This window comes from Ursus maritimus, unplaced genomic scaffold, assembly GCF_017311325.1.
Source record: "Ursus maritimus isolate PB19 unplaced genomic scaffold, ASM1731132v1 scaffold_17, whole genome shotgun sequence".
NCBI classification, from domain to species: Eukaryota; Metazoa; Chordata; class Mammalia; order Carnivora; family Ursidae; genus Ursus; species Ursus maritimus.
The window spans coordinates 24901116-24928289 of record NW_024424119.1 but is presented as its reverse complement, the minus strand read 5'-3'; the positions used below and the strand labels follow the sequence as shown (position 1 = coordinate 24928289).

At 39.5% G+C, this 27174-nt stretch overlaps 1 protein-coding gene across 1 annotated transcript in view; it reads right to left on the bottom strand.

Moving 5' to 3' along the window:
- The window catches only part of LOC103667074 (phospholipid-transporting ATPase FetA-like), a 45198-nt gene that overhangs the window by 10677 nt on the left and 7347 nt on the right, over window positions 1-27174 (bottom strand). Inside the window, exons 6-12 of the mRNA XM_040632328.1 lie at window positions 17418-17614; window positions 14790-14998; window positions 14219-14262; window positions 9633-9798; window positions 6472-6660; window positions 5652-5767; window positions 1808-1972 (exon numbers count right to left, since the gene is read on the bottom strand). Of these exons, the coding sequence (XP_040488262.1) occupies window positions 1808-1972; window positions 5652-5767; window positions 6472-6660; window positions 9633-9798; window positions 14219-14262; window positions 14790-14998; window positions 17418-17614 (1086 nt within the window). The remainder of the gene's footprint in view (window positions 1-1807; window positions 1973-5651; window positions 5768-6471; window positions 6661-9632; window positions 9799-14218; window positions 14263-14789; window positions 14999-17417; window positions 17615-27174) is intronic.

Here is a 27174-nt window from a genome sequence, read left to right as displayed (position 1 = left end):
CTACCCCACAACTCATCTGGCAACTCATCATCCTCTTTAGCAAGCTGGCTCTGTCCTGACATGAGGATCCAAATGGTATAAAATTCAGCACCCTCTGCCTCTCAACAGATGCAGCTTTTCAACCACATACATCCAATGTAGACACAGAATGTTAGGGATCAAAGAGGGAAAAGACTTGCCCAAGTCATACATGAACCCATGTGCCACTTCTAAACCATCTGTTTCTCAACACACTTTCACTGCTCTTTTGCTTCACAGCACACTTCCTGGCTTTCCAGTGTTGACCATAGGAATGGGCACCAGGACTCAGTTTGAGGAACTGACAGATGGACAATTGGCTGATTTCTGCTAGGCCTCCAGAAGGATTGACTAGAAATACTAACCACAGAACTAATGATGGAAGGAGATGTGTGACCTTTGGGATCGCTGTTTTCCCATTTGGTATCAGCAATTTCTCTTTTTATGGCAGAGCCAGCCTGTGTCAGTCTGATCAAAAACTTTGGGGTCATTCTTAACTTCTCTTTCTCTCATATTCTATAATCTAATCCATTAGCAAATTCTGTTGGCTTTACCTTTAAAAAATGTAAAGAATTTGATTACTCCTCACCACATCCACTACTCCTATCTGGTCCAAGCTATCATCATCTCTCACCTGTACTATTGCAGTTACCTTCTAATTTGTCTCCCTGGGTCTGTGCTTGCTCCCCTATAGTATAATCTTAGCATAGCAGCCAGAGTGATTGTTTTAAAAGCCATCACATTGGGGTGCCTGGGTGGCTCAGTCGGTTGAGCGTCTGACTCTTGATTTTGGCTCAGGTCGTGATCTCGGGGTCCTGGGATTGAGCCCCACGTTTGGCTCTGCACTCAGCACAGAGTCTGCTTGTCCTTCTCCTTCTGCTCCTCCTCCCCGCTCGCACTCACTCTCTTTCTCTCTCTCTCAAATAAATAAATAATAAATAAATCTTCTTTTAAAAAGCTTTTTAAAAAATTTTGGTTTGGTTGAATTCTTAAGTGGCTTTCCATATCTCATTGTAAGTACTTATACTGGCTTATGAGCGCACTCTACTCCTTCTTTGTCTCCTGTCCTTTTATCCTCTCCTCTTTACTTATACTGTGTCAGCCACACTAGCTGATTTGCTGTTCAATTAACAAGTTAGGCCTACTCCTGTTTCAGGGCTTTCACTCATGTCTGGAAAGCTAGTTCCCCAGAGATCTGCTTGGCCTGCCACCTTCTTCAGGTTTCTGCTCAGACTAAGTGAAGACTAAGCATCCTATATAAAATAGTAACTATACTCTGCCCTCTCTAAAACCGACATGCATAAGCTGATACTCCCTAGCTTTCTCCCTGGCTTTATTTTCTCCCATAGCACTTTCATTATCTAACATACTATATATGTTACTTTTTTGTCTGTTTTATCTGCTGGTATGTGCTCAGGGATTGAAACATGCCTGGCACAAAGGAGGCACTTAATAAATATGATGAATGAATATTTTTGTCTTGATTATTCCATCAATTAGTTCTGGATTACCTAATCTGTGCGTTTTTCAGATCCTCATTTCTCCCAGATTACTTAGCTTCTGTGAGCAGCTTTGGGATAAAATTTATAACTAGTGCATTCACCCCCCCCCCATTATTTGTGGATTTCAAAGATCCAGGACATCCTGAATCAGCTTGGATTCCAGTATCCTGTATCCAGAGAGCCTGAACCTATTGATTTGCTGGAAGCCACTCTCAGAGACCTTGCTCAGTCTACTGACTGCCACCCCCAGTCCTGCCCCCAATCTGTCCTGGCTTCCTCATACTAACCATCAAGTCTTTTTCCATCTCTTCATAGACATCTGACATTTTATCTTCCCGGTTTTCCAAAGACAAGCAGGCTTCACTGTGCTTCTTTCTCCAGGCCTGGAAGAATGCATTATCCAATTCTCGGTAGGCCACCATGAGGGTGCGGAGGCCTTCAATGGCAAAATCCTGAAAGACATGTGTGTGCACTGAGTAGGCCTGGGCTGGGTGAGGGCTGAGTTTAGGAAGAGGCAGACTGACCCCACCGGCCCATTCGCCTGCAAAATAGGATTTAATGATTAGTACCATGGGACTAGTACCTAGCCTAACCAGAAAACAACTGTTGAGCTGTCTCAGCAAAATGTCCTAAAGGTGGGGCCAGCATAGCTGGGGCAAAGTTTGAAAGTACTTCTGAAATATAGAAAGTTCTAGCTTTTACCTGTAGTTAGATAATTTGCTGTGTGAACCTGGGAAAAATTAAGCCTTCCAGATTTCTTTGTTGTAAAATTGGGATAATAATTCACTGCCTACAGAGAAGATAATGATGTCTGTGATATGAGAATGAAATACTAAAGTAAAAAGGAGTTGTTATAAAACATAATCAAAGGACTTACTATTTTTTACAACCATACATTCATTTTTTAAAGCATATTTTATTTATTTATTTGATATATATATAGAGAGAGAGTGCACAAGCAGGGGGAGCGGGAGAGGGAGAAGCAGGTTCTCTGATGAACAGGGAGCCTGACCAGGACCCTAGGATCATGACCAGAGATGAAGGCAGATGCTTAACTGACTGAGCCGCCCAGGTGCCTCATACATTCATTTTATTTTCCTCTTTCCTTGCCTTCCTTCAAGCATCCAACAGGCCCCTCAGAAGCATACACGCTTGTATATCTGTCTAGAGCTGACCAGCTCAGTTGATTAGCCACAGCCCCCAATGTGAATGAGGCACTGCGGAAATACTCTCGGGGTGAGGTAGTATCTTTTTGCTCTGTGGCCACCAGTATACCCTAACTACCCACAGTTAACTACCTTGTAAAGTGTACCCTTGGTCATAAGGACAGCTGGGTAAGAGTGTGGGTAGTTGAGGGCAGAACTCATATCCAGCTGAGGGTGAGTTAGAAGATTTTATGTCCTGAGAATTGCACATGAATAAAACTTCTACATGATCACTGTGACAGTGAGCTTCAAAATAATCCACTTTGGCATTATAAGAGCAAAGAGAAAAAGAATTTCATCATCCTGATATTCTGCTCTTAGTTCCCTATGAAACTTCTGAGTGTTTGACATTAGCTGTCAGGTGAAATGAACATAAAACAATGTATGTACGGAATGCCATCTCTTAAACCTCTGTACTGTTAGCAGATGAAGCTATGAAAAGAAGCCTGAGAGATGATCTCAGAGACTTCTTAGAAGGAAGAAATATGGCAGAAACTGATCTTGCATATATCAAACGAGGTTTAACACACTGACAGATTCTTAATTCATTCAGCAAATAATTCAGCAGTCTGTGTTGAAGCTATTTCTAGGTTTAACGAGGTTTAACACACTGACAGATTCTTAATTCATTCAGCAAATAATTCAGCAGTCTGTGTTGAAGCTATTTCTTACTCCTTACTTGTGTTTTTTTTTCTTTTCTATTGTGGTGGGCAAATCCTGACTGCTGCTAATTCCTGTCTTAGAGGGCCTGGAGCTGTGCTTTTGTAAGAGTTTTTGAATCTTGGCTCCTGAGTATAAGCTTCACTCTTACAAGTTTATCACCTGTGGTTAACAGATTGTAGTGCAGTCAGGCTCCATTATGGATGTCTGTTAAGGTGGGTAGCAGGACACAGGTCAAAAGACCTGAAACAATTTTATGACCCCCTTTGGAGCCAGCCTGTGGAAATGCTCTCTGAGAAGATACCTTAATTCATGTGTTCTGGAAGGTTAAAAGACAAGTTTTTCAGACTGGCTCATAAAAAGTACTGTGGCCTCTGGGAAACAGTATAGGATGTAAGAACTGTCCTGTGTGGGATACGTCATGGACTTTTTTTGAAAACCTGAAATAGAATGTATAGATCATAAGATTCACACTTTTAAAGTATATAAATCAGTGGTTAAAAAAATTATACTCATAAAGTTGTGCATCCATCAGTACTATCTAATTCCAGAACATTTTCATCATTCCCAAAGGAAACCCTGTACCCATTAGCAGTCATTCCCATTCTCTTTTCCCCTAGCCCTTGGCAACCACTAATCTACTTGTTTCTATAGATTTGCTTATTCTGGATATTTCATATAAATGAAATTATACAATATGTGGCCTTTTGTGACTGGCTTCTTTCACTTAACATAATATTTTCAAGGCTCATCTGCATGTATCAGTATGAAATTCCTTTTTGGGACTGAATAATATTCGTTGTTTAGATACGCCACATTTTGTTTATCTAGTCATCCATGCCATTCATGATGGGCATTTGGGTTGTTGCTATTTTTTCACTATTATAGATAATGCTGCTATAAACATTTGTGTACAAGTTTTTGTGTGGATGTATAATTTCATTTCTCTTGGGAATATACCTAGAAGTGGAATTGTTGGGTAATATGATAACTCTACACTTAACTTTTTCAGGAACTGCCAGACTGTTTTCTAAAATGATTGCATCTAGGATGCCTGGGTGGCTCAGTCCATTGGAATGACTGCATCATTTTACATTTCCATCAGCAATGTATGAAGGTTACAATTTCTCACACCTTTGCCATTACTTATTATTACCTGATCATCTAGCTATTCTGGTGGTATGAAGCAGTATCTTGCGGTTTTGATTTGCATTTTCCTAAAAGCTAATGAAACTGAGTATCTTTTCATGTGCTTATTGACTATCTGTTCTCTGACTTCTGATTGTGTGTTAATGTGAGTCAAACCAAAATGGCTTAATAAAATAGCATTTTCTCCAATCTATTTCTTCTTTAAAATATTTTTTTCTGATCTGTCCCTCTCCCATCCCATTTCCTGTCCTATTCCCTCAACGCTTTATATATCTAGGTTTATGAGTAGAAATCCTGGAGAGTATGGATTTGGTTTTCCTTTCCAGTGTCAGAAGGCTGGAGCCATTCTCTTTCAGATCCGTCTCAAATCCTAGAGGGTGGAAGTGGTGGGGGGGGGGGGGGGGGGGGGGGGGAAGGTACCCCTGGGGATTCTAATCTTGTGATAACAGAGGACAGTAACAAACAACAGTCCCTTAAATAGCCCAAGCCTGGCGCTTTCTCCTCCAGACCTTCAAGGTACATGGTCTCATCATGGCTGGGGAGGTAGCGTCTCCCATAGCAGCAGGCCCAATTCTGAAGCAAATTCTAGGTCTGACCATGGGACCTCCTGAGCCAGGAATCACAGAGAGAACCATTTTGATTGTGGTAAGTGTGTATCACAGACACAATCCTCATTATGCCTTTGGGATCCTGTGCCACCTTTTTTTTTTTTTTATTTAAGATTTTACTTATTTATTTGACAGAGAGAGAGACAGCCAGCAAGACAGGGAACACAAGCAGGGGGAGTGAGAGAGGAAGAAGCAGGCTCCCAGTGGAGCAGGGAGCCCGATGCGGGGCTCGATCCCAGATCCCTGGGATCACACCCTGGGCCGAAGGCAGACACTTAACGACTGAGCCACCCAGGCACCCTGCCATCTAACTTCTTGACACAGAAGCTGGCAATGTAGTCAGTATGCCACACAGTGAAGTAGTTTTTATTCTTCCATCAATTAAAGAGACACAGATACTAATATACACCCATACAGAAACACACGGACACAAAGACGTATATGTGGATGCATACTCCATGTACGAAGAACAACCCACAGCTTCCCTCCCCTGCAACCTAAACACTTACATCTAAATGTTCCATGGTCACGTCTCTGAGGGATCTGCAGGATGGATGGAGCAGCTGACTGAGGATGGTGTCTGCACCCTTGCAGAATAACATTACTCGATCTTCAGGTGTCCTCACTAAGGATAAACAAACTAAGCAGAGTAACCATATAGGCCCATTGGTACAAGAACTTGTCTGGGCTACTGAGGGATGGCATGAAGCTGTTCCCATGACATTTGTTTCTGATTCTTTTGGGAGCTAAGTACTCATTGAATGGTCACAGAGGATAAATGATGCAGTCAGTAAAGACTGGTGGGAGTGGGAGGAGACCTTATACAACCAGTTCTTCCATTGGTTCAGTATCATCTTGGAAGACTCTGATGCAGAATCACATTTAGCTTCCCAGTCCAAGTTCCAGACCAAGGCCCATACCTAGTAAGGACCAAGAATGAAGAATGACCTTCTTCCTCTTCAGTCTGAGGCTCAAACTAATTGAGAGTAAGATAGTATGAATTTCCCTTATATTGTCAGCCCCTATCTCTTACTCCAAGTTCAGGCTTTATGGGTTTATTCTCTGTTCTTATCTTGGCTTTGGGGGTTCAGACAAGCCACTATCCAGGAACACTAAAGAAGTATATGGTAGCAAGCTCCCAAAGAGAAATATATAGGGTATGTGAGGGAGAAAGTAAGAATGGCTATGGGTTTGTATTTGAGGCACCATACCTTTTAGAAGGCATGTGAGTGGGAGAAAACATTTGTGTGTATATAAAAGAGAAAGTCAACGTGTGAATGTGTATGAAAGACAAATAAGGGGAGAGGACTGACTAGGAGGGGCACCTACCAATAACAGACATCCTCTTGCGCACATTGTTGAAATCCAAAATAGCCAGCAGTTGGTAGACTTTGGTCTCACCCCTTTCAATTACCGTGATCGTCTCAGATGTGCGGGAACGAAACACAAAGCCAAAGTTCCTGGCAGCAGTGACGAGGGCACCTTCATCTGGGGACTGAGCCTGGTATATCAGCTTACCTGGCAGGAGAGAAGAGGGCAACCAGAGCCCACAGAGATGTGCAACTGAAGTCAACCCAGAAGAGACACCAAGGGGCTTACATAAAGATAGAGCCCAGAAGGGAACATTTTTCTTCAAACTTCCTCACAAGTCTGGCTCTAAAAAGCTAGGTTGCATACAGGTCAGGTTTTTTTTCCTTCCCAATATTTTCAATTTATCACCGACCTGGGTTAGTATTATAGAGGTAAACGGTACATGCAATATATACAAACGAACAAAATATAGTTCACTCTCTGATTATGGTGGGTAAAGATGGGTCAGGGGGCTTGTTAAAAATACAGGTTCCTGAGCCCTACTCAAACTTACTGAATCCAGAATCACAAAATATGGGAAGAGGACTCAGGAAATTGAATTTTTAACAAATCTCCTGAGTGAGTTTCTTACAGGTTGTTTGCGTAAACTGTTCCTATATAAGACTGGCTATACTTTGATAAACACTCCTATAAGACTGGACAATAAGGATAGGATCTATAGAACAGGATAGTAGGATTGATGATAATAAATCATCAATGATTTAATAAACAATTAAAAATATATATAAATGAGTATTGTCACCTTTGAAACTCTCACTCTGGGAAGCTAAATGATCACTGTGTTGAATCAGTCTGTCAATCTTATATTACTTAAGACATTTCTATAATTCCTCTTGAATTTTTTTACAGCCAAGTAAAATAAAATTTATTCTTTCCCATTTTGCCATTATAAGGTAATTTTAATCCATAGTTTTCAGTGTTCATTGTTGAAAAAAATACTTTCCTAGATTGTGAAGAAACACTTCAGAAAATTAACAACAAAAACCCTTGAGGGGCACCTGGGTGGCTCAGTCCATTAAACGTCTCCCTTTGGCTCAGGTCATGATCTCAGGATCCTGGGATCAAGCCCTGCATCAGGCTCCCTGCTCAGCGGGGAGCCTGCTTCTTCCTCTCCCTCTGCCCCTCCACTGCCTATGTGCCCCTGCCCTCTCTCTCAAATAAATAAAATCTTAAACAAAACAAAACAAAACCCTTGAATTCAATCCTCAGTTGTGACATGTACTATTTTTTTCTCATCACAAACTACTGTATTCTAATAACTGCTTCAAATTATTTTGTTCAAAAAAGAAAGGAACAAAGAACTACAATGATGAACGCAAACACTGTAGCACTGAAAAATGCATAACTCCTCTTTTAAAATATCACCACAGCCTGAGGTATATTTTGGATTATTTCTCTTCTGAAGGTCAATTTGATTTTTAGAAACAGTTATGCATCATCAGAGGCTTATACTTGTGAATAAGGCACATGGGACATATAATTTTAGGTCAGATTTAAGATGTATTTATGGGACAGTAAGACTATTTTCTTGTTTCCTACCTTGTTATTTAAGGCAATAAACAAGGACAATTCCAAATATGCTTCAAATAATAGCAACTTGTTAGAATGTCAGGTCTAGTGGTGGGGTAGGATCTAGTGGCATCAGTACAAAGCTCCCAAAGAGGGAAGGGACCCAAGAGGGTTGCCCGAGATTTGGGTTCTTATCTCTGCCTTAACTATAGGATTTTAGGCAAGTCATTTAATCTCTTTTAGCTTCAGTTTCCCTCTCTGTAAAACTGGCGTCATTTTTCTTGTTCTGCTTACTTAAGAGGGCTGTTATGAAGACTGTGGGCGATAATATAAATGCAAGCAATTTGGGGCACCTGGGTGTCTCAGTTAGTTAAGCAGCTGCCTTCGACTCAGGTTGTGATCTTGGGGTCCTGAGATGGAGCCCTGCATCTGGCTCCCTGTTCACTGGGGAGTCTGTTTCTCCCTCTCCGTCTGACCTTCCCCCCGCTCATGCTTTCACTCTCTCTCTCAAATGAATTAATTTTTAAAAATCTTAAAAAATGCAAGCAATTTGTAAAACTGTAAAGTGATATACAAATATAAGTTGCTACATGCCCAGTGCAGAGCCCAATGTGGGTGGGGCCTGAACCCACAACCCTGAGATCAATACAAGAGCTGAGATCAAAAGTCAGATGCTCAACGGACTGAGCCACCCAAATGCCCCAAAAGCCTTATTAATTTTTAATCAGTCATTTCTCATTCATTGTTTCTAAAAGAGGGTTTTAATAATAATTTTTTATTATGTTATGTTAGTCACCATACAGTATATCCTTAGTTTTTTTTTTTTTTTTAAAGATTTTATTTATTTATGTGACAGAGAGACAGCCAGCGAGAGAGGGAACACAAGCAGGGGGAGAGGGAGAGGAAGAAGCAGGCTCCCAGCCGAGGAGCCCGATGTGGGACTCGATCCCAGATCGCCGGGATCACGCCCTGAGCCGAAGGCAGACGCTTAACGACTGCGCTACCCAGGCGCCCCTATCCTTAGTTTTTGATGTAATGTTCCATGATTCATTACTTGCGTATAACACCCAGTGCACCATGCAATATGTGCCCTCCTTAATACCCATCACCGGCCTATCCCAGTCCCCCATCCCCCTCCCCTCTGAAGCCCTCAGTTTGTTTCTAAAAGAGGTTTAAGGAAATTCATGGATGTCATAGTCATATTTGATTACTAAAGAAACTAGGATATGTGGGGGATACCGTGAAATTGTGAAGCAACAAGAGGACAACTCAACTCATCCTTCAGGAAGTCTTATCAGAGATAATGGGTCTGATCTTGGGGACAATTCAGATAGACTCTGCGACAGAACATTGCTGAATCTCAAGATCAGAAGTTCCCTAGATAGCATCAAGTTTGACCCCTATCCAATGACTGAATCTTCTTTAAGACTAAGAGGTTGTCTTCTACTTGAAGCTCACTACTTGCCTATCCATACCATTGCAGGGCAACACTCACTATTAGAAAGCTCTTAGATTAAGCCATTTCAAATGATATCAAACCAAGCCCACCTGTAGCCATCCTAGATTCTATGACATATTCTCAGTCAATGAGTCCTCAGGCCCCTCCTCACCTTCCACTTTCTCTTCTGACATTACAGTATGACACAATGACAGTGAGAGGAAAAACAAGTGCACCCAGCGATCTCCCTTTTTCACTGCTTCCACCAAAGTCTTGTCATAAAATGAAAACTTAGGATCAGCCAGTTTGTTGTAGGAGAAGTCGACCTTTTCTGTTTCCTGGAACATACAAGCCAGAACAAAAGTCTTAGTGGCAGGCTGACACTTTACAGATGGTCTATTTGGGGACAACTTCTGGAATGTGATGGGAACTCTTAGGAGGATGGGAAGAGAAAATCAAGATAAATGGAGGAGACTCTGTGCTGGTTTCTAAAGCCTTTGTAGCTCTGACCTGGACCATCCATTCACTTGGGCCAGAAAAGATCCATCCCACAGGAGACAAGCTGAGCACTGGTTGACAGACCCTTCCTGCCCCCCTTCTTCCTCAGCTACCCTGAATGATCAGTGGCCATCTTCAGGCTCTATTCTTCCAAGTCCCAAATCTATGGTAATCAAACTTGAGGATATGAGGGAATAACTGCTCCATAATAGTAAATGGTGTCTGGAAAAAGTTTTGTCTCTGGTTGCCCTCTGTCTGATTTTGGGGGCTGGGAAGGGAACTGAGTACAGAGATATCACTGTGTGGCACTACTTCTATTTAACCCCACAGGTGGCTAGAGAGGAATACTGCAAGATAGAGGCAAGGCTATATAACAGGATGCTTCATACATACCTGTTGATCACAGACTTAATTTTGAGCCATTTTACTTGACCTGTCAGCATACCTGGTTCCTTCCTGCCTCTAACACTCATGAACCTAATATTCACTAACATTTTCCTGGCTCCTTTAGATATTGACTCTCACTCTCCATTTCAGCTAGGCTTCTAGTGACCATCTTGGGTAAACATGACTCAGTTTGGACCTGAGACTCTATTGTCTCCATCCTGGAGTGTCATGTTAATAACAGACTTCTCCAATTCATACCAGAGCTCTCAAGGATATTACTCCAGCTCTTTGTAGTTGTGGTGCTACCTGTGCTGGGTCCCAGTATGTCAAGTATAGACGTAACTGTCCTGGTTGGTGCTATGTCCAGAAAAGGGAAGTTTGTAGTGACCTATATTGGCTCTTTTTTTTTTTTTAAAGATTTTATTTATTTACCTGAGAGAGAGAGTGAGTGAGAGAGAGAAGGAGCAGGGGGAGAGGGAGAAGCAGACTCCCCACTGAGTGGGGAGCCCAAAGCGGGGCTTGATCCTGGGACTCTGGGATCATGACCTGAGCCAAAGGCAGATGCTTAACCGACTGAGCTACCCAGGTGTCCCTATATTGGCTCTTTTACATATCCCATCTAGAAGGAGTTTTGTCATAGCAGTGAGGAAGTATGGTCAGGTCCATAACCAAGCCCCAGACCTGGACAACCACAGAATTGTGAGCTCTGGGAAGTTTGTGGGTTCAGTAATTTAAGATAATTCATTACATAGCATCTCCTGAGGCTTTCTAGAACTGGGCTCTTATACTGGCACACTCTTTGAAACTGGAATCTGGTGAGTGATGAGAGAAAAGCTGGAGAGGTAGGCATGAGGTAGATCCTGCATTACCATCTTATATGCAATAGGGAGTCATAGCAATTTTTTTGCTGGAAGTGATGTAATTATATCTGTGTCAGAGAAAGTCCTCTGGTAGCAGCATGGAGAATATACTGGAACTAGCAAGATGAGAAGTAGGGAAACCAGTTAGGAGACCATTCAGTAATTCACAAGAGAAATGATGTAGTAACAATAAATATTAAATTAAGGGAATGGTTTGAAAATATAGGGAGCTAGAATAGATACATGATATGAGGGGTGACTGAGGGAAAGAGTTAAGAATAATTTTATATTTCCTAACTGGGGCCCTGGATAGATGATAAGACCATTCACTGAGATAGGATACCTGTCAGGAGGAAGTTTTTAACAGGCTGAACTAGAGATACTTGAAGGACTTACAGGTAGTAATGAAAGCAGACATATATAGTTTTAAAGCTTAGGTAAGAGATCTGAGCTAGTTTCTAATCTCCCCTTCCAGGCAAGTAATGTTTGAGAACATTGGACCTGGCTGGGTACAGGAGTGAGGCAGGGTGGGCTTGGAGCTGCAGTATAGCATGATCTGAGAGGCAGCATTCATGGAAAATTCTGAAACTGAAAGCCAAACAATCAGTTAAATAAGGTTGAAAGGCAAATACAGGTACTAGACGAAAGGATGGAAACTGGGGATACCAGGTGAGAGGAAGGGGATTCAGAATGGAGGATAGAGGTGGTAACTGAGGAAATCCTTGAGATGCTGTGACATAGCTATAGATAGTTTTTATAAAATATCTTTAGTGTTGGCCGTGGGTGGGAAGGAGCTACAAAGGATTCCTTGGATAGATGGATTTGGAGGTCATCAGTAGGTAGGTGGTAGTTAAAGCCATGTAAATACTTGGAAAACATCAGCCCCTGTGGCCAAGTTGATGAGAAAAAGCAATTAGACAGGAAGAAAAAACAAGAAAACAGTTATTTAACAGAAGCCAACGGACAAGAAGATGTGGTCCGTATATACAATGGAATATTACTCAGCTATCAAAAAGAACGATTTCTCAACATCTGCAGCAACATGGACTGGATTGGAGGAGATATTGCTAAGTGAAATAAGTCAAGCAGAGAAAGGCAATTATCATATAGTTTCTCTCATCTATGGAACATAAGAACTAGGAAGAAAGGGACAAAGAAAGGGGGGTAATCAGAAGGGGGAATGAAGCATGAGAGACTATGGACTCTGAAAAACAAACTGAGGGCTTCAGAGGGGAGGGGGGTGGGGGAATGGGAGAGGCTGGTGATGGGTAGTAAGGAGGGCACATATTGCATGGTGCACTGGGTGTTATACGCAAGTAATGAATCATGGAACATTACATCAAAAACCAGGGATGTACTGAATGGTGACTAACATGATATAATAAAAAAATATTATTATAAAAAAAAGTTCTTCCCTGGAGTGCCTGGGTGGCTCAGTTGGTTAAGCATCTGCCTTCGGCTCAGGTCATGATCTCAGGGTCCTGGAATCAGCCCTGCGTCAGGCTCCCTGCTCAGCGGGGAGTCTGTTTCTCCCTCTCCCTCCACCCACTTGTGCTCTCTATCTCAAATAAATAAATAACATCTTTTTAAAAAAAGTTCTTCCTTTTGTGTGTGTGTGCATGTGTGACCTGATAGCTCATTTGTTTTTACTGCTGCATAATATCCCATTGTATGGATGTACTAAGTATTTTTTTAAAAGAAAGGGAAAACTTTTTTTTTTTAATGATTTTTTATTATATTATGTTAGTCACCTTACAGTACATCCCCGGTTTCCAAACTTGAGCTGAGGGGAAAGAATCACATAAGAAAATAAGTTTCAGATATTAAGAAAGAGAGAACACAGGATTGACTGAAATTCCTGAAGAAGTAGGAAGGATATGGGAAAAAAATAATTCTTATACTTTGGTGGGATTATAAATTGATACAATCTATCTAGAGAGCAATATGGCAATATTAAATGTATTAAAAATGTGGCTACCCTTTGACCAGCCAATTCCACTTCTAGGACTTTATTCTAAGGAAATAATTATCAGAAGAAGAGACAAAAATGTATGTACCAGGGTGCTTACCACAATGCTATTTATAATAACAAAAGAAAATGGAATAAAAATAGGGGATTGGTTAAATAAATTAAGGTACACCAATATAACTGGATATGCCACTCATTCAAAATGATGATGTAGACCTAAATTTATTGACATGGAAAGAAGACTACAATATATGTCAAGTGAATAAAAAGGAGGCTGAAAATAGCATACATGTTATAATGCTTCCTCTTTCCTTCCTTTTCTTTCTTTTCTTATTTTCTTTCTTCTCCCCTCCCCCTTCCCTCCATCCATCCATTCATATGTCTATCATCAGATCTCAATGTATATGTGTATGCATATATACACATGAAAAACATCTGGAAGAGTATATCCCCAAATTTTACACTAGTTTTCTACAAGAGATTGAGTGATTTTAACTTTCTTCTTCATACATTTCTGTATTATTTGGACTTTTTTTTATAGTGAGCACAGATTATTTTTTAAACAGAAAGAAACAAGAAAGTTTTTTCATTTTAAAACACAGATTTTTAAAAAAGAATTAATCAACAAATGGGAGTTTGAGCTATAAAATATGAATATTTAAAATGCAAGGAATTCTCAGGACACCTGGGTGGCTCAGTCAGGTAAGCGTCTGCCTTCGGTTCAGGTCATGATCCCAGGGTCCTGGGATCGATTCCTGCATTAGGCTCCTTGCTCAGTGGGGAGCCTACTTCTCCCTCTGCCCCCTGTTTGTGTTCGCTCTCTCTGACAAATAAATAAAATATTTTCTTAAAAAAAAAATAAAACACAAACCCAAATCCCCTAAAATAAACACAGGCCATTTATATAATGCTTTCTGATATTATGGGGCCAATAAAAGCTTTACTATTTCAGGAGCTAAGGGACTCCCAATTTGTGTCAAAGATGCTGCTACAAGCACAGCCTCAGCTCCCACATGCATTTCACAGGGAGTTGCAATCACTCACCTCAGAGACTTCTACCCTCTGTCCTTTCTTGTCATAGACACCACCTGTTGGTAAAGAAACAGAGCAGAGACTTGGCAAGGGTTTTAAAGAAAGGTTTAATTTTTTTTGTTGTTGTGGTAAGATACATATAACATAAAATGTTAACCATTATTTAGTGTACAATTACATTAATTACATTCCTTTGATGGCTTCTCTCAAGACTGCTTATTGGTCTGAAGGGAAACCAGGAGACTGCCAGCTTCAACAACATGCTGGTTTCTCCGTCTGATTTATTATGAGAGTGAACTCTCAAGACGTCGGGAATTCCTTGAGGACGGAGATTAAATCTTGTACATCTTGGTATTTCCAATGTCCAACACAATGGATTACCTCTATAAGGTATAAAATAAATGCTTTTTGGTAAGCAACTAAATGGAGTAGGGGATCTTTGTCTAGTGAATAGAGAAGGCTGGAGAATAAAGGGTAAATGTGAATTTCAGAGGCATACAGATTTAGAGGGAGATTACTCTTGAAAACAATCTGCAAAGTAGAATTTACCTAGGACTCAGGGAAAGCAGGAAGGCATGCATACCATAGAATATCCCATTAATAGAACACTTATTGAAAACCATGATGTTCTGAGTCAGGGTTCCCGTTTTGTCAGAGAACACGTATTTGACTTGGCCAAGCTCCTCATTAAGGGTGGTGGTGCGAGCCTGCGCTGGTGTGTTCTTTGGCGCATAAAACATCTTCCGATCCCAATTGATATAGTAACTGTTGCCCAATCTTATTATCTCAACACTATGAAGAAAGCAAGAAAAGAAGGGTCCTGGGTCAGAATAGATCAAATACATTATCCCAGTTTCCTTCTTAACAGTTCTGCGATAGGTCAGGGTGAGCACCTGAAATCAGAATATCTTCCTTGGGAACCTACCAGGGATTTTGAAGGACCCTTCCCACCAGCCAACCCAATGTAATTCTGATTTTGACCATTATCATTCAGGGCTTTACCACCTGAGACATACTTGATTAATTTTACTGGGGCATAACCCCCTTTCATTCTTTCTTCTTCCAAAACATACCCAGGAAAAGTAGAATATTTTGAATTTCTGCAGTAATGCAAGGCCTGATAGAATGAAGAACTAACTAATAAAAGGCTGCCTAGGCTTAATCAGAGGATTACTGTGGCTGTCATGTAAATCCACTGGTGAGGAAGAGAGAGAAACTTGAAACACTCAGAAGCTTCTTTGTTTCAGAAGAAGGGAAGGATGTGTGAAAATCAGAAACAGCTTACAGAAGCTGACCTTCTGATAAATTTCCTGGCCGACCCAATCTGCCTGTGGGGTAGTTTCTCCCTCACCCCCACCCCCAATAGTGTCCTCTTCACTTTGTGTGAATTTTCCCTATTGCTTTTGTCACATTCCTCTTCTGTTCCAAATAAGGTACATTATAGATTCTTTACGGTTAGCAAGCACCTTTATTTTAAAACAGTTAAGATTTTTAAGGGGCCTCCTTCCTATCATCATTCATGCTTAATGTGTGTTAGTTTAGGTTGCTTCTAAGAGAAAGCTGCACTGAGTAACGTGGATTTTTTAAATTCAGGTGAGGTCGGAGGGCTCTAGCCCACATTATTGACTACTAGACCTCATGTGCTGAATCTTGATCCCTCCCTTCCTTTGTCATACTAACCAACATAGCAATTTCTCTAAACCCAAACATTTAGTCATATTATTTCTATCCTTAGAGAGGTCTTTCCTGCTTTTAGGATAAAATCCAAACTGCTTGGCTTGTCATTTAAGGCCCTCCTGGATCTGATACCAAATTACCAACCAACACTTTACCCTAGGATACTCACTGTTCTCTGACGAGATCAAGCTTTTAAAAAAGACCAAACCTTCATACACTCTGATCTTTCTGTTTGCAATATTGTTTTGCTATCTTGTACTTGGTGAATTCTACTCTTTTCTCAAATACCAGTTTGAGTATTACTTTTTCTGTAAATCCCCAAGGCTCTCCAGGTAGAATCAGCTCATTCCTTTTCTAGTCTCCCATAGCATTCCCATATATAGTCCTATTACATCATTTTCCATATTGTACCATAATTATTTTAGTATCTGTTTCCATGTTATAAGCTTATCTAGAGAAACAGTTGTCTTGTTATTCATGTTCTTATTTCTAGCACCTAATATAGTGCTTGGCACATAGTAGGTGCTCAATAAATATTAAATTAATAAGATAATTTAGTCACTTAGGGTGCTTTTCAGGTTGGAATGTCACAGTGCAGGGTTTAGGAAACTTGGAAAGAAGGATGCAAAAATGTGTCTGGGTGTGCATGTGTGAAAGGGAATGTTGAAAACAGAAAAAGGAGATCAGAGAAAAGATTAATTTTATCTATTTCAAGTTTTTGTCTGAGCAAAGGAGGAAGAAACATCCTTTTCTTCACCAACTTTTAGAAACCAGAACTTATGTCATAATTATACCTATCTACCATTTATTTGCCTCATTGTTTCTATGGGAAAACAAGTTGTGAGTTCTGATTAACTGATTTACAAATGAATGTTTGGAACCTATCTCATTGATTAACTAGGGGCTGCCTGGCTGGTACTTCAGCATCACCAAATTTGTGTGCATTTTTTCTAATTATTGGATATGTTTATATGTCTTATTTAGTCATTCACATTATAAGCTATTTGAGGGTAGGGATTATTTTCTTTTTGTATAACTCACATAGTATCTAGCACAGTATTCTGGATATGCAAAGCACTTTCACAATCTCTAGACATTTTTTTTTTAACACTTGGACAAGAAATTTGACAGTTTCTTATCTTTTTTTTTTTTTTTTACGATTTATTTCTTTATTTGAGAGAGAGAGAGAGTGCAAGAGCAAGCACAAGCAGGAGGGACAGAGGGAGAGGGAGAGAGAGAATCCCAAGTGTACTCTGTGCTGTGTACGGAGCCGGATGCGGGGCTCCATCTCACGACCCTGAGATCATGACCTGAGCTGAAACAAAGAGTCCGACGCTTAACTGACTATGCCACCCAGGCACCCTATCTGTAGACATCTCTCAGAGTGTTTTGTACACTGGACACTGTGGGAAGTAAAGAGTTAAAGAGCACACAATCTATGCTTTCTAAACATTCACACTCTATTTGGGGAGTTAAGTAGAAAGTATAAAGTCATTTCCTCCCCCTATAACACAAAGTGGTCAAAAAAGCCTACCTGACATAAAGGGAAATGGGCACCATAGTGTTGAGAATAATGAAGTAGGACCAGAATATGAGGACGGCAGAGACAACTGATGAAGACACATATTCTTTCCATGGCAGAAAATCCTGGAAGTAGTAGCCTTTCTTGTTCTCCCAAATGCCATGCCCAATTGCTAGGATAAAACACATGCTGCCTAAAAACAGGAAAATCTGAAAATCAAAAAAGAATTAAATTAACATTTCATCCAAGGCATGTGCTGCTTCAGATCTACCTTTTGGGACTTATCCCTCAACAAACTTCTCTCTGTTTTTGGAGGTCAGGGGGGGCCCTATAGTTCATAGGCTCTAACCAGTACTACATAGGACAGGGGGAAAAAAAGGCCCAGCAGGAGCCATCCTTGGTATTTTGAAGGGAAATAAAAGTAACTAAACTATATTAAGTACTAATTAAGTATTGGGAACTGTGCTAAGTACTTTACCTATATTATTTAACTTAATATTTATAAAACTTCTTTTAGTAATAGATGAGGAACTTGATATTAAGAGTAGAAGAGTATTTTGCTTCAAGTCACTTAGGTACTAACTAGCACAGAGCCCGATGTGGGGCTTGATCTCACGACCCTGAGATCATGATCTGAGCCAAAAGCAAGAGTCCGCCGCTTCACTGACTGTACCACCCAAGTGCCCCTAAAGATGATCCTTCTTACCTAAGATTATGGTTCCAGATAATCTCAACCTGCCATCAGGTTGAGAGGAAAGGGCATAGAGGGACAAGGAAGCAAAAAAGACAAATTTGAGAATGATGTTTAGAAAATAAGTTTGGGAAGAGGAGATAATCTTTCTGAACTCATTTTACAAGGCCAGCATTACCCTGGTACCAAAGCCAGACAAGGACACTACAAGAAAAGAAAGCAATAAGCCAATATCCTTGATGAATATAGATGCAAAACTTCTCAACGAAATACTAGCAAATCAAATTCAACAACACATTAAAAGGATCATACACCATGATCAATTGGGATTTAGACATTAATGAAAGAAAGTGAAGACACAAATAAATGGAAAGATATTCTATGTTCATGGACTGGAACAGTAAACATTGTTAAATGTCTATACTACCCAAAGCTATCTATAGATCCAATGTAATTCCTGTCAAGATTACAATGGCATTTTTTTTGCAGAAATAGAAAAAATAATCCTAAAATTTCTATGAAACCCTGAAAAACCCTGAATAGCCAAAGTAATCTTGAGAAAGAAAACAAAGCCAGATGCATCACATGTCCTCATTTCAAGCTATATTATGAAGCTATACTAATCAAACCAGTATTGGGGTGCCTGGGTGGCTCAGTTGATTAAGCAGCTGCCTTTGTGTCCTGTGATCAAGCCCCACATTGGGCTCCTTGCTCAGTGGGGAGCCTGCTTCTCCCCTGCCTGTCACTCCCCCTGCTTGCACTTGCCCTCTCCCTTTCTCTCTCTCTCTGTGTCAAATAAAATCTTAAAACAAAAGACAACAGTGCGATACTGGCATAAACACAGACATATACACCAATGGAACAGAATCAAGATTCCAGAAATAAACCCATGCACATATATATAGTCAACTGATACTGGACAAAGGAGGCAAGAACACTCAATGGAGAAAAGACACACTCTTCAGTAAATGGTGCTAGAAAAACTAGATAATTATATGCAAAAGAATGAAACTGGATCCCTATCTTATACCTCTCACAAAAATTTACTCAAAATGGATTAAAGACTTAAATGTAAGACCTGAAACCATAAAACTCCTAGGAAAAAAACAGAGAAAAAGCTCTTTGACATCTGGCAATGATATTATGGATGTGACAACCAAAAAGCACAAGCAACAAAAGCAAAAATAAACAAGTGGGATTACATCAAATTAAAGACTGGTGATGGGTAGTAAGGAGGGCACGTATTGCATGGTGCACTGGGTGTTATACGCAACTAATGAATCATCGAACTTTACATCAGAAACCAGGGATGTACTGTATGGTGACTAACATAATATAATAAAAAAACATTAAAATAAAAAAAATAAAGGCTTTTGCACAACAAAAGAAATGATTGAAAAATAAAAAGGCAATCTATGAAGTGGGAGAAGATATTTCCAAATCATATATCTGATAAGAGGTTAATATCCAAAATACATATATGCAACTCAATAGCAAATAGCAAAAAAGCAAATAATTTAAAAATGGGCAAAGGACCTAAATAGATAATAGGTTTCTTTTTTTTTAATTAAAATTTCTTTTTTTAAAAAAAGATTTTATTTATTTATTTATTTATTTATTTATTTATTTATTTATTTATTTATGTGTGTGTGTGTGTGTGTGTGTGAGAGAGAGAGAGAGAGAGAGTGCGCACACGAGTGGGGGGCGGAGCAGAGGGAGAGAGAGAAGCAGACTTCCTACTGAGCAGAGAGCCGGACATGGGCGCCATCCCTGGACCCTGAGATCATGACCTGAGCTGAAGGTAGCCCCTTAACCAACAGAGCCATCCAGGCACCCTGGTAATAGGTTTTAAATATTTACTTCATATTTAGATTTCAAATGCCCAAAAGGTATGTGAAAAGCTACTCAACATCACTAATTATCAGGGAAATGCAAATCAAAACCACAGTGAGATGTCACCTTAGAAAGGCTATAGTCAAAGAATGTTAGAATGGCTGTAATAAAAAAAAAAAAGAGAGAGAGAGATAACAAGTACTAGGGAGGATGTACACTGTTGGTGGGAATGTAAATTGGTAGAGCCACTATGAAAAGAGTACGGATGCTCCTGAAAAAATAAAAACTAGAACTACCATATGATCTAGTAATTCCACTTCTGAGTATATATCTGAAGGAAATTAAATCACTACCTTGAGGAATAATCTGCACCCCCATGTTCACTGCACCATTATTTACAACAGCCAAGACATGGAAATCAACTGTCTACTGACAGATGAATGGATAAAGAAAATGTGTTACACACGCGCACACACACACACACACACACACACACACACCCCGGAATATTAGCCATAAAAAAGAAGAAAATTCTGCTATTTGTGACAACATGGATGAACCTTGATGGCATTGTGCTAAGTGAAATAAGTCAGAGAAAGACAAATACTCTGATATTCTATATGTGGAATCTAAAACAAAAACAAAGCCTCATAAAAACAGACAGCAGATTGGTGGTTGCCAGGGGCCAAGCGTAGGTGAGGAGGAGTGGGGTGAAGGTGGTCAAAGAGTACAAAGCTCCAGTTATAAGATAATTAAATTCTGGAGATGTAATGAACAGCATGGTGACTATGCCTAACAATCTTGTATTGAATACTTGAAAGTGGCTGAGAAAGTAGATCTTAAAAGGTCGTACCACCGAACTAACAAAAGAGTTGGAACTCTGTGAGGTGATGGAGGTGTTAACCACCCTTCCTGTGGTAATGATTTCACTATATATTTGATATATACAGATATCAAATCACTGTGTGGTATACTTTAAACCTATACAATGTTGTATGCCAATTATATCTTAAAAATGAAAAAATATTGAACATTTTTATATGAATGGAATCACTTGGTATATGCTCTTTTTTGGACGGGCTTCTTTTGCTCAGCATAATTATTTTGGGATTCATTTATATTTTTACATCTACTGATGGTTCATTTATTTTTATTGCTGAGTAGTATACTTCTATTGTATGGTTACTGCACAATTTGTTTACTAATTTGTTGGACATTTGAGTTTTTCCAGTTTACGGCTATTGCAAACAGCTGTACTAAACACATGTGTACAAGATTTTGCATGGATATATGCTTTCATTTTATTAGTAAATCTCTAGAAGTGGAATTGCTGTATCCTACAGTAAATTTATATTTAGCTTTTTAGGAAAATGCCAAATGCTTTCCAAAGTGGTTGTACAATTTTATGTTCCACTTACACTATATGCCCACATACCTCTAGAGCAGACAGATATGATGTTACTGTTGAACCACTTCTAAGTCTACTCAACGGTCTTCACACCTGTGCCCTTTGTCACAAGGTGTGACTCAAAGCAACACATCCCCATTGCTAGATGATTGGAGTTCTCATCTTTGAAAAGTGTTTGTTTTTGATGGGAAAGTCTTTGAAGACAAGAGTATAAAAGGCAGGAGCAGTAGGTCTAACTGAGACCATTCTCAAAAAATGAGATTTTAAAAAACTTTTTATTATGAAAAATTTCAAACACATATTAAATTATGTAAGTAGTATAATGAATCCCTGTGTACCCATCACCCAGTTTCAACAACTTTCAATTCATGGCCAGTTTTATTTCATCTATGCCCCTCTTCCCCTTTAAAGCAAATTTCTCACATTATATAATTTTATCTGTAAACTGTTCAATATATACCTTTAAAGGATATTAAACATATAACCACAATACCTTTATCACTTAAAAAATTAAAAATAAATCCTTAGTATCATTCCATATTTGAGATTTGAGTGTTGAGTGAGTAACGGGATGGGAGAGAACAAAACGGAGGAAGATTGAGAAAAAACAGTAAAAACTGCTTTTATTTCTAGCCAAATGCGGATTCATACTGAGTAGTTCAGCTCTTTGTGATAGTCTCTCTCGGGCCATAAAACCCTTTCTTCTCAATCTTATTTCTATTTCTTTATCCTTCTCTTCAATGAGTTATGTGAAAGCAAGGCTATCCTCATCATTCAGATCAAACCTTAATGGGATGAATTCTATTGGTCCCACCTTCCTTTTTGGATAGTCTATGTGACCAGCACTAAATTTGGGTCTGTATTCTTCCACCCGCCACTTCTCCAGGCCCTATTTTATCAGCTCCAGTGGGAAAAAATGGGGAAGGTAAAATGATAGAATAAATTATTATTTATGAATAGAAATTTATTTATAATTTATTTATTTGTTATAAATCTTTATTTCAAAGCTGTGGGAAAATATTACAGGGGGACCTTCAATCTGCTCCATCTCTGTTGCCTGGATAACTGAGAATTACCCATGATTTCCAGTGACGTGTCCTGCCTCTACTGTTAGACTATAAGTCCCCCAGGACCAGATCTTTCTGCTCAGATTAAGCCATCAGAAAGGAAAATTACCTCTATCAGACCAAATCCCATAGGACAGGGCTTCCCCCTCAGTGTGAGGCCTGCAGGGGCAGGACACAGTCTGTTCTTTCCCCATTCCCAGAACGTTTCCTGCCATCCCAAGGCTTTCTAAGCCCTTGCAGATGTTCTATGTCTCTTATTGTTATGGAGTTTATTGGTACATAGTCTTTAAAGCTTCATCTTGCTTCTTTTCTAAGTAAGAAACAAATAAGAAATTGGTTGTGACTATAAACTCCCAGATTGCTTGTTTATTATCAGAGCCAGTCAGACTCAAGAAGAGCAGACAGCCTTCCATTTCGCAAAAAGTGGTACCAGTAAACACTCAAAGAGATACTCAATTTTGTCACTGTTGACAAAACTAACAGAGTACTACTAAGGCCATCACTGTCACAAGGGAGCTCCCAGGCTTCATAAGCAGACTGTAAAAAGAAAATACTCCTTGGTCCTCTGAACTTCACATCTGTGCTTTTCATTGTTCCTTACCCCAAAAGTATATCCGGGATTTCAAGCACCACTCAAATTTCAAACACTCTGCTTCTTTGTCCAACAGATACACTCTTACTTAATAGAATAGGGTTCAGAAAGCATTGTCACTGAGAGCTCTGGTCACTGGGGAGAAAGAGAGGATTAAACTCTAGCTCAGTTGTGGGCTCATCAGGAAGAAGCTTTGCTAACCACACTTCTTGTATCTGCCAGATTTCCCCCTAAGAAACATTTCCAAAAACGCAGAAAAATGAAGTGTTTAAACCAGGAAAGATTTGTGCTGCAGCTTCAAGAAATGAGAGTGCATTGGGATAGGCCTGTGATGGGTATTAAGGAGGGCACATATTGCATGGTGCACTGGGTGTTATACGCAAATAATGATTCATGGAACATTGCATCAAAAACTGGGGATGTACTGTATGGTGAGTAATTTAACAAAATAAAAATCATATAAAAAAAAAAGAAATGAGAGTGCATTACACCTAACTACATTAACAATGTCCTGGTAAAAAATACCATATAAACATAACTACAGCACTGATAAGAACCTAGCTAATTCAAGAACATTTCCTCATTTAATAACAATTCAAAAGATATTTCTTGAGCATTATTTTGTGCAAGGCACTTCCAAGAATATAGAGATGAATATGACCTAATTTCTACCTTAGAAGTTCATAATTTGGTAGCTCAGATATTCATTCATTTTTCTCACTAACTCAACAAATAATAGTAAAGCTCTGTTATGTGTCAGGCATAGTTCTAGGGACTGAAGATAAGGTGGTTAAAAAAAATTTAACTAGTGCTAAGTGCTTTGATGAAAACAAAACAGGTTAACAGAATAAAGAAGGTCTTGGTGGGGGTGGCTACTTTAGATAGAAAAGAGGCTTCTTGAAAAGGCTGGCATTGAATGAACAAGAAGCAAGCCATGCAAAGACCTGGGGCAGGCCTTGACAGCAAGGGTAAAGATCTTAAGATAGGAAGAAGTTTGCAGCATTGTCCACAATAGCTAAATCGTGGAAGGAGCCAAGATGCCCTTCAACAGATGACTGGGTTAAGAAGATGTGGTCCATATATACAATGGAATATTACTCAGCCATCAAAAAGAACGATTTCTCAACATTTGCTGCAACATGGACTGGACTGGAGGAGATAATGCTAAGCAAAATAAGTCAAGCAGAGAAAGACAATTTTCATATGGTTTCACTCATTTATGGAACATAAGAAGTAGGAAGATTGGTAGGAGAAGAAAGGGAAGAAGAAAGGGAGGGGTAAACAGAAGGGGGAATGAACCATGAGAGACTATGGACTCTGGGAAACAAACTGAGGGCTTCAGAGGGCAGGGGGGTGGGGGAATGGGAGAGGCTGGTGATGGGTAGTAAGGAGGGCACGTATCGCATGGTGCATTGAGTGTTATACGCAAGTAATGAATCATGGAACTTTACATCAAAAACTAGGGATGTACTATATGGTGACAAACATAATAAAAAATATTATTATTAAAAAAAAGATAGGAAGAAGTTTGCTTTTTCACTTGATTTGTAGTTTTCCTGGGTACAGATTTGAGGTCAAAATAACTTTCACTAAGAACTTTGAAGGGATGACCCTACTAATTTCTAGGACCCAGCTGTGTAGGTAAGAAATCTGGTGCCAACCTAATTCTCAATTTTTTTTTGTTGATATCTTATTCTTATCCCTGTGAAAATTTTGAGGGACTTCTCTACACCTTTGAAGCTCTAAAATTCATGATGCTTATTGGACACTTTAGGTCTGAAACTCATATCTTTCTTGAATTCTAGGAAATATTCTTCTATTATTTCTTTGACAATGTTGTCCCCTCTATTTTCTCTTCCTGATACTCCTGGTAGATGAATTTGGGGGATCCTGGTTTGGTTCTCTATTAAAAAGAAGTATTTATCTCATATATTTTATCTCTTTATCTTTTTATTAGAGAGTTCTTTGACTTTTTATTTCAGCCCTCTTATTGGCTTTTAAAATTTCAGCTATTTTTACTTCCCGAAATTCTTTTTTGTTGCTCTTAGATTGCTTTTTTCTTTTTCCATTTTTAGCAACCCTATTCTTATTTTATTTATGCAATTGTGTCTTCTAAGAATAGTAATAAGAGTTTTTGGAAGTTCTTTTCTTTTCTCTTCCCTGAATTATGTCTTTTCCAAGGTCAATTATTCTATTTGTTCATCCTCATCCTCCTCTTCTGTGTTCCTGGTTTCCCTTTAGTCCACTTAAAAATTTGAGTAAAAGAGTAGTTTAATCATTATAGGTTGGTTTGGTTTCCTTTGGTTAATTTTATTTCCCCGATAGGCCACTCTCCTGAATGGGAACATGGAAGCATGTGCTCTGTGTAAGTAGACAGTATGTATTATTTGACAGATCTCATCTTCAGGTGCACAAGGAGCATGCAAGCACATTGAGCCCCTAACTCACTCACTCACTCACTCACTCAATAAATAAATAAATAAATAAATGAATTATGTTATGTTATTTATTTACTTATTTGAGAGAGAAAGAGAGAGTGTGTGCGCATACATTGGGGGGAGCAAAGGGAGAGAGAGAGAATCCCAAGCAGACTCCCCGCTAAGTGAGGAGCACAATGCAGGGCTGGAGGAGCCTGATGCAGGGCTTGATCCCAGGACCCACAGGATCATGACCTGAGCCAAAATCACCAGTCCGACACTCAGCCAACTGAGCCACCCAGGTGCCCTGCCCCTTAAATTTAAAATAAAATGGGTTTTACCCTGAAATGATGACACCCACATTAGAAGACCTAGCCCTCTGAGAAAGGTTGTTAAATTTCTTTAGAAAGCAGTTCTCTCGTTTGAGACTGGAAGGCAAATACATTTGTTATTGCTATGTGCGTGCTATAGGGGTGGCACGGTGGTACATGGGCCAATTGTTGCCCATGTTGTTTTATGGGCAGTTTTAAAATTAATTATCCCAATCATTATCCCACCTACCGCTTCTGCTCTCCATACCTGCTGATGCTAGCTTGGAGCTATTCCTGAGCTCTATCAAGAAGAATGCATTTACACTGAAGCTTTCACTATTCTGGTTTATCTATCAACATAATCTACTTTCTGCCTTCCAAAAACTCATCAACATCTTGGGTCTGCTGATGGTTCATCCTCTGTCAGGGCTGTTAGGTATTTATTTCCTGTTTGTACTTCTTTATAGTCTTTCATTAAGCTTCTCAATGTTCTTCTTAAACTGGATGCCCCAAAGTGAACACAGTACCCCAGATAATATTTCGTACTTTCTGAAGGGAAGATTGCATGAATGACCGCAGAAATATAGGAATTTATAGCAACTACTCTGCCAGCTTAGCTGCCCCCAGCATTTGCACTGACTCTCTGTTGACTTTATCTTGTGAGAACCTGAGCAGAGAGCTACATTCTCTCTCTGGAGACCCACTGCAGGTACCCCTATGCTCCTGCTCTAATCTGCACTGGAGTTCTTAGGCCTGCTATGCAGCTATCTTCCTAGGACTTCCTTTCACTTGTCCCCATGTTTCCTGGCTTCTGTAATCTTCTTTCTTAGTTTACGTTCTTGTTTTGCCTAAGTATACACACTAGGAGCTTCCTAAGAGGGGAGACATGATGAATAAATTTTTTTGAGTCTTTACACATATGGATTTTTCTTTATACTTGAATTTTATTGGTAGTTTCACTAGATTAAGAATTATAGGTTACAAATAATTTTCTCGCACACTTTGAAGGCATTGAGATTTACCTTCTGCTGTTGCTATTGAGAAGGCTAATGACATTTTGATTTTTGATCCTGGTATGTGACCTTTTATTTTTCTCTGGAAGCTTGTGGATTTTCTTTTTAGTTTTTTAATTTCTTCATATGTGCCAATCTGCCTTTTAAATAGGATTTGTCATGTGTTTTAATTTTGTCCCCCAGGGAGGCAGCAAGTATAGCAGAAAGAGCATTGATTCTGAAAAGTTATGCCTAGATGCATGGATGTGATAATTAAATAAAATGATATATGTAAAGCATGTGGCACATATTGATGCCCGGCCCCCTTTATATACCTGGGGGCTGCACCCAGATCTTACACATCTTTTTGATTCTCACAACATCTGGCACATCTGGGCACATAATAGATTCTCAATAAATATGAATTGATGAGTCATTGCCATTATTTTTTGTAGGAT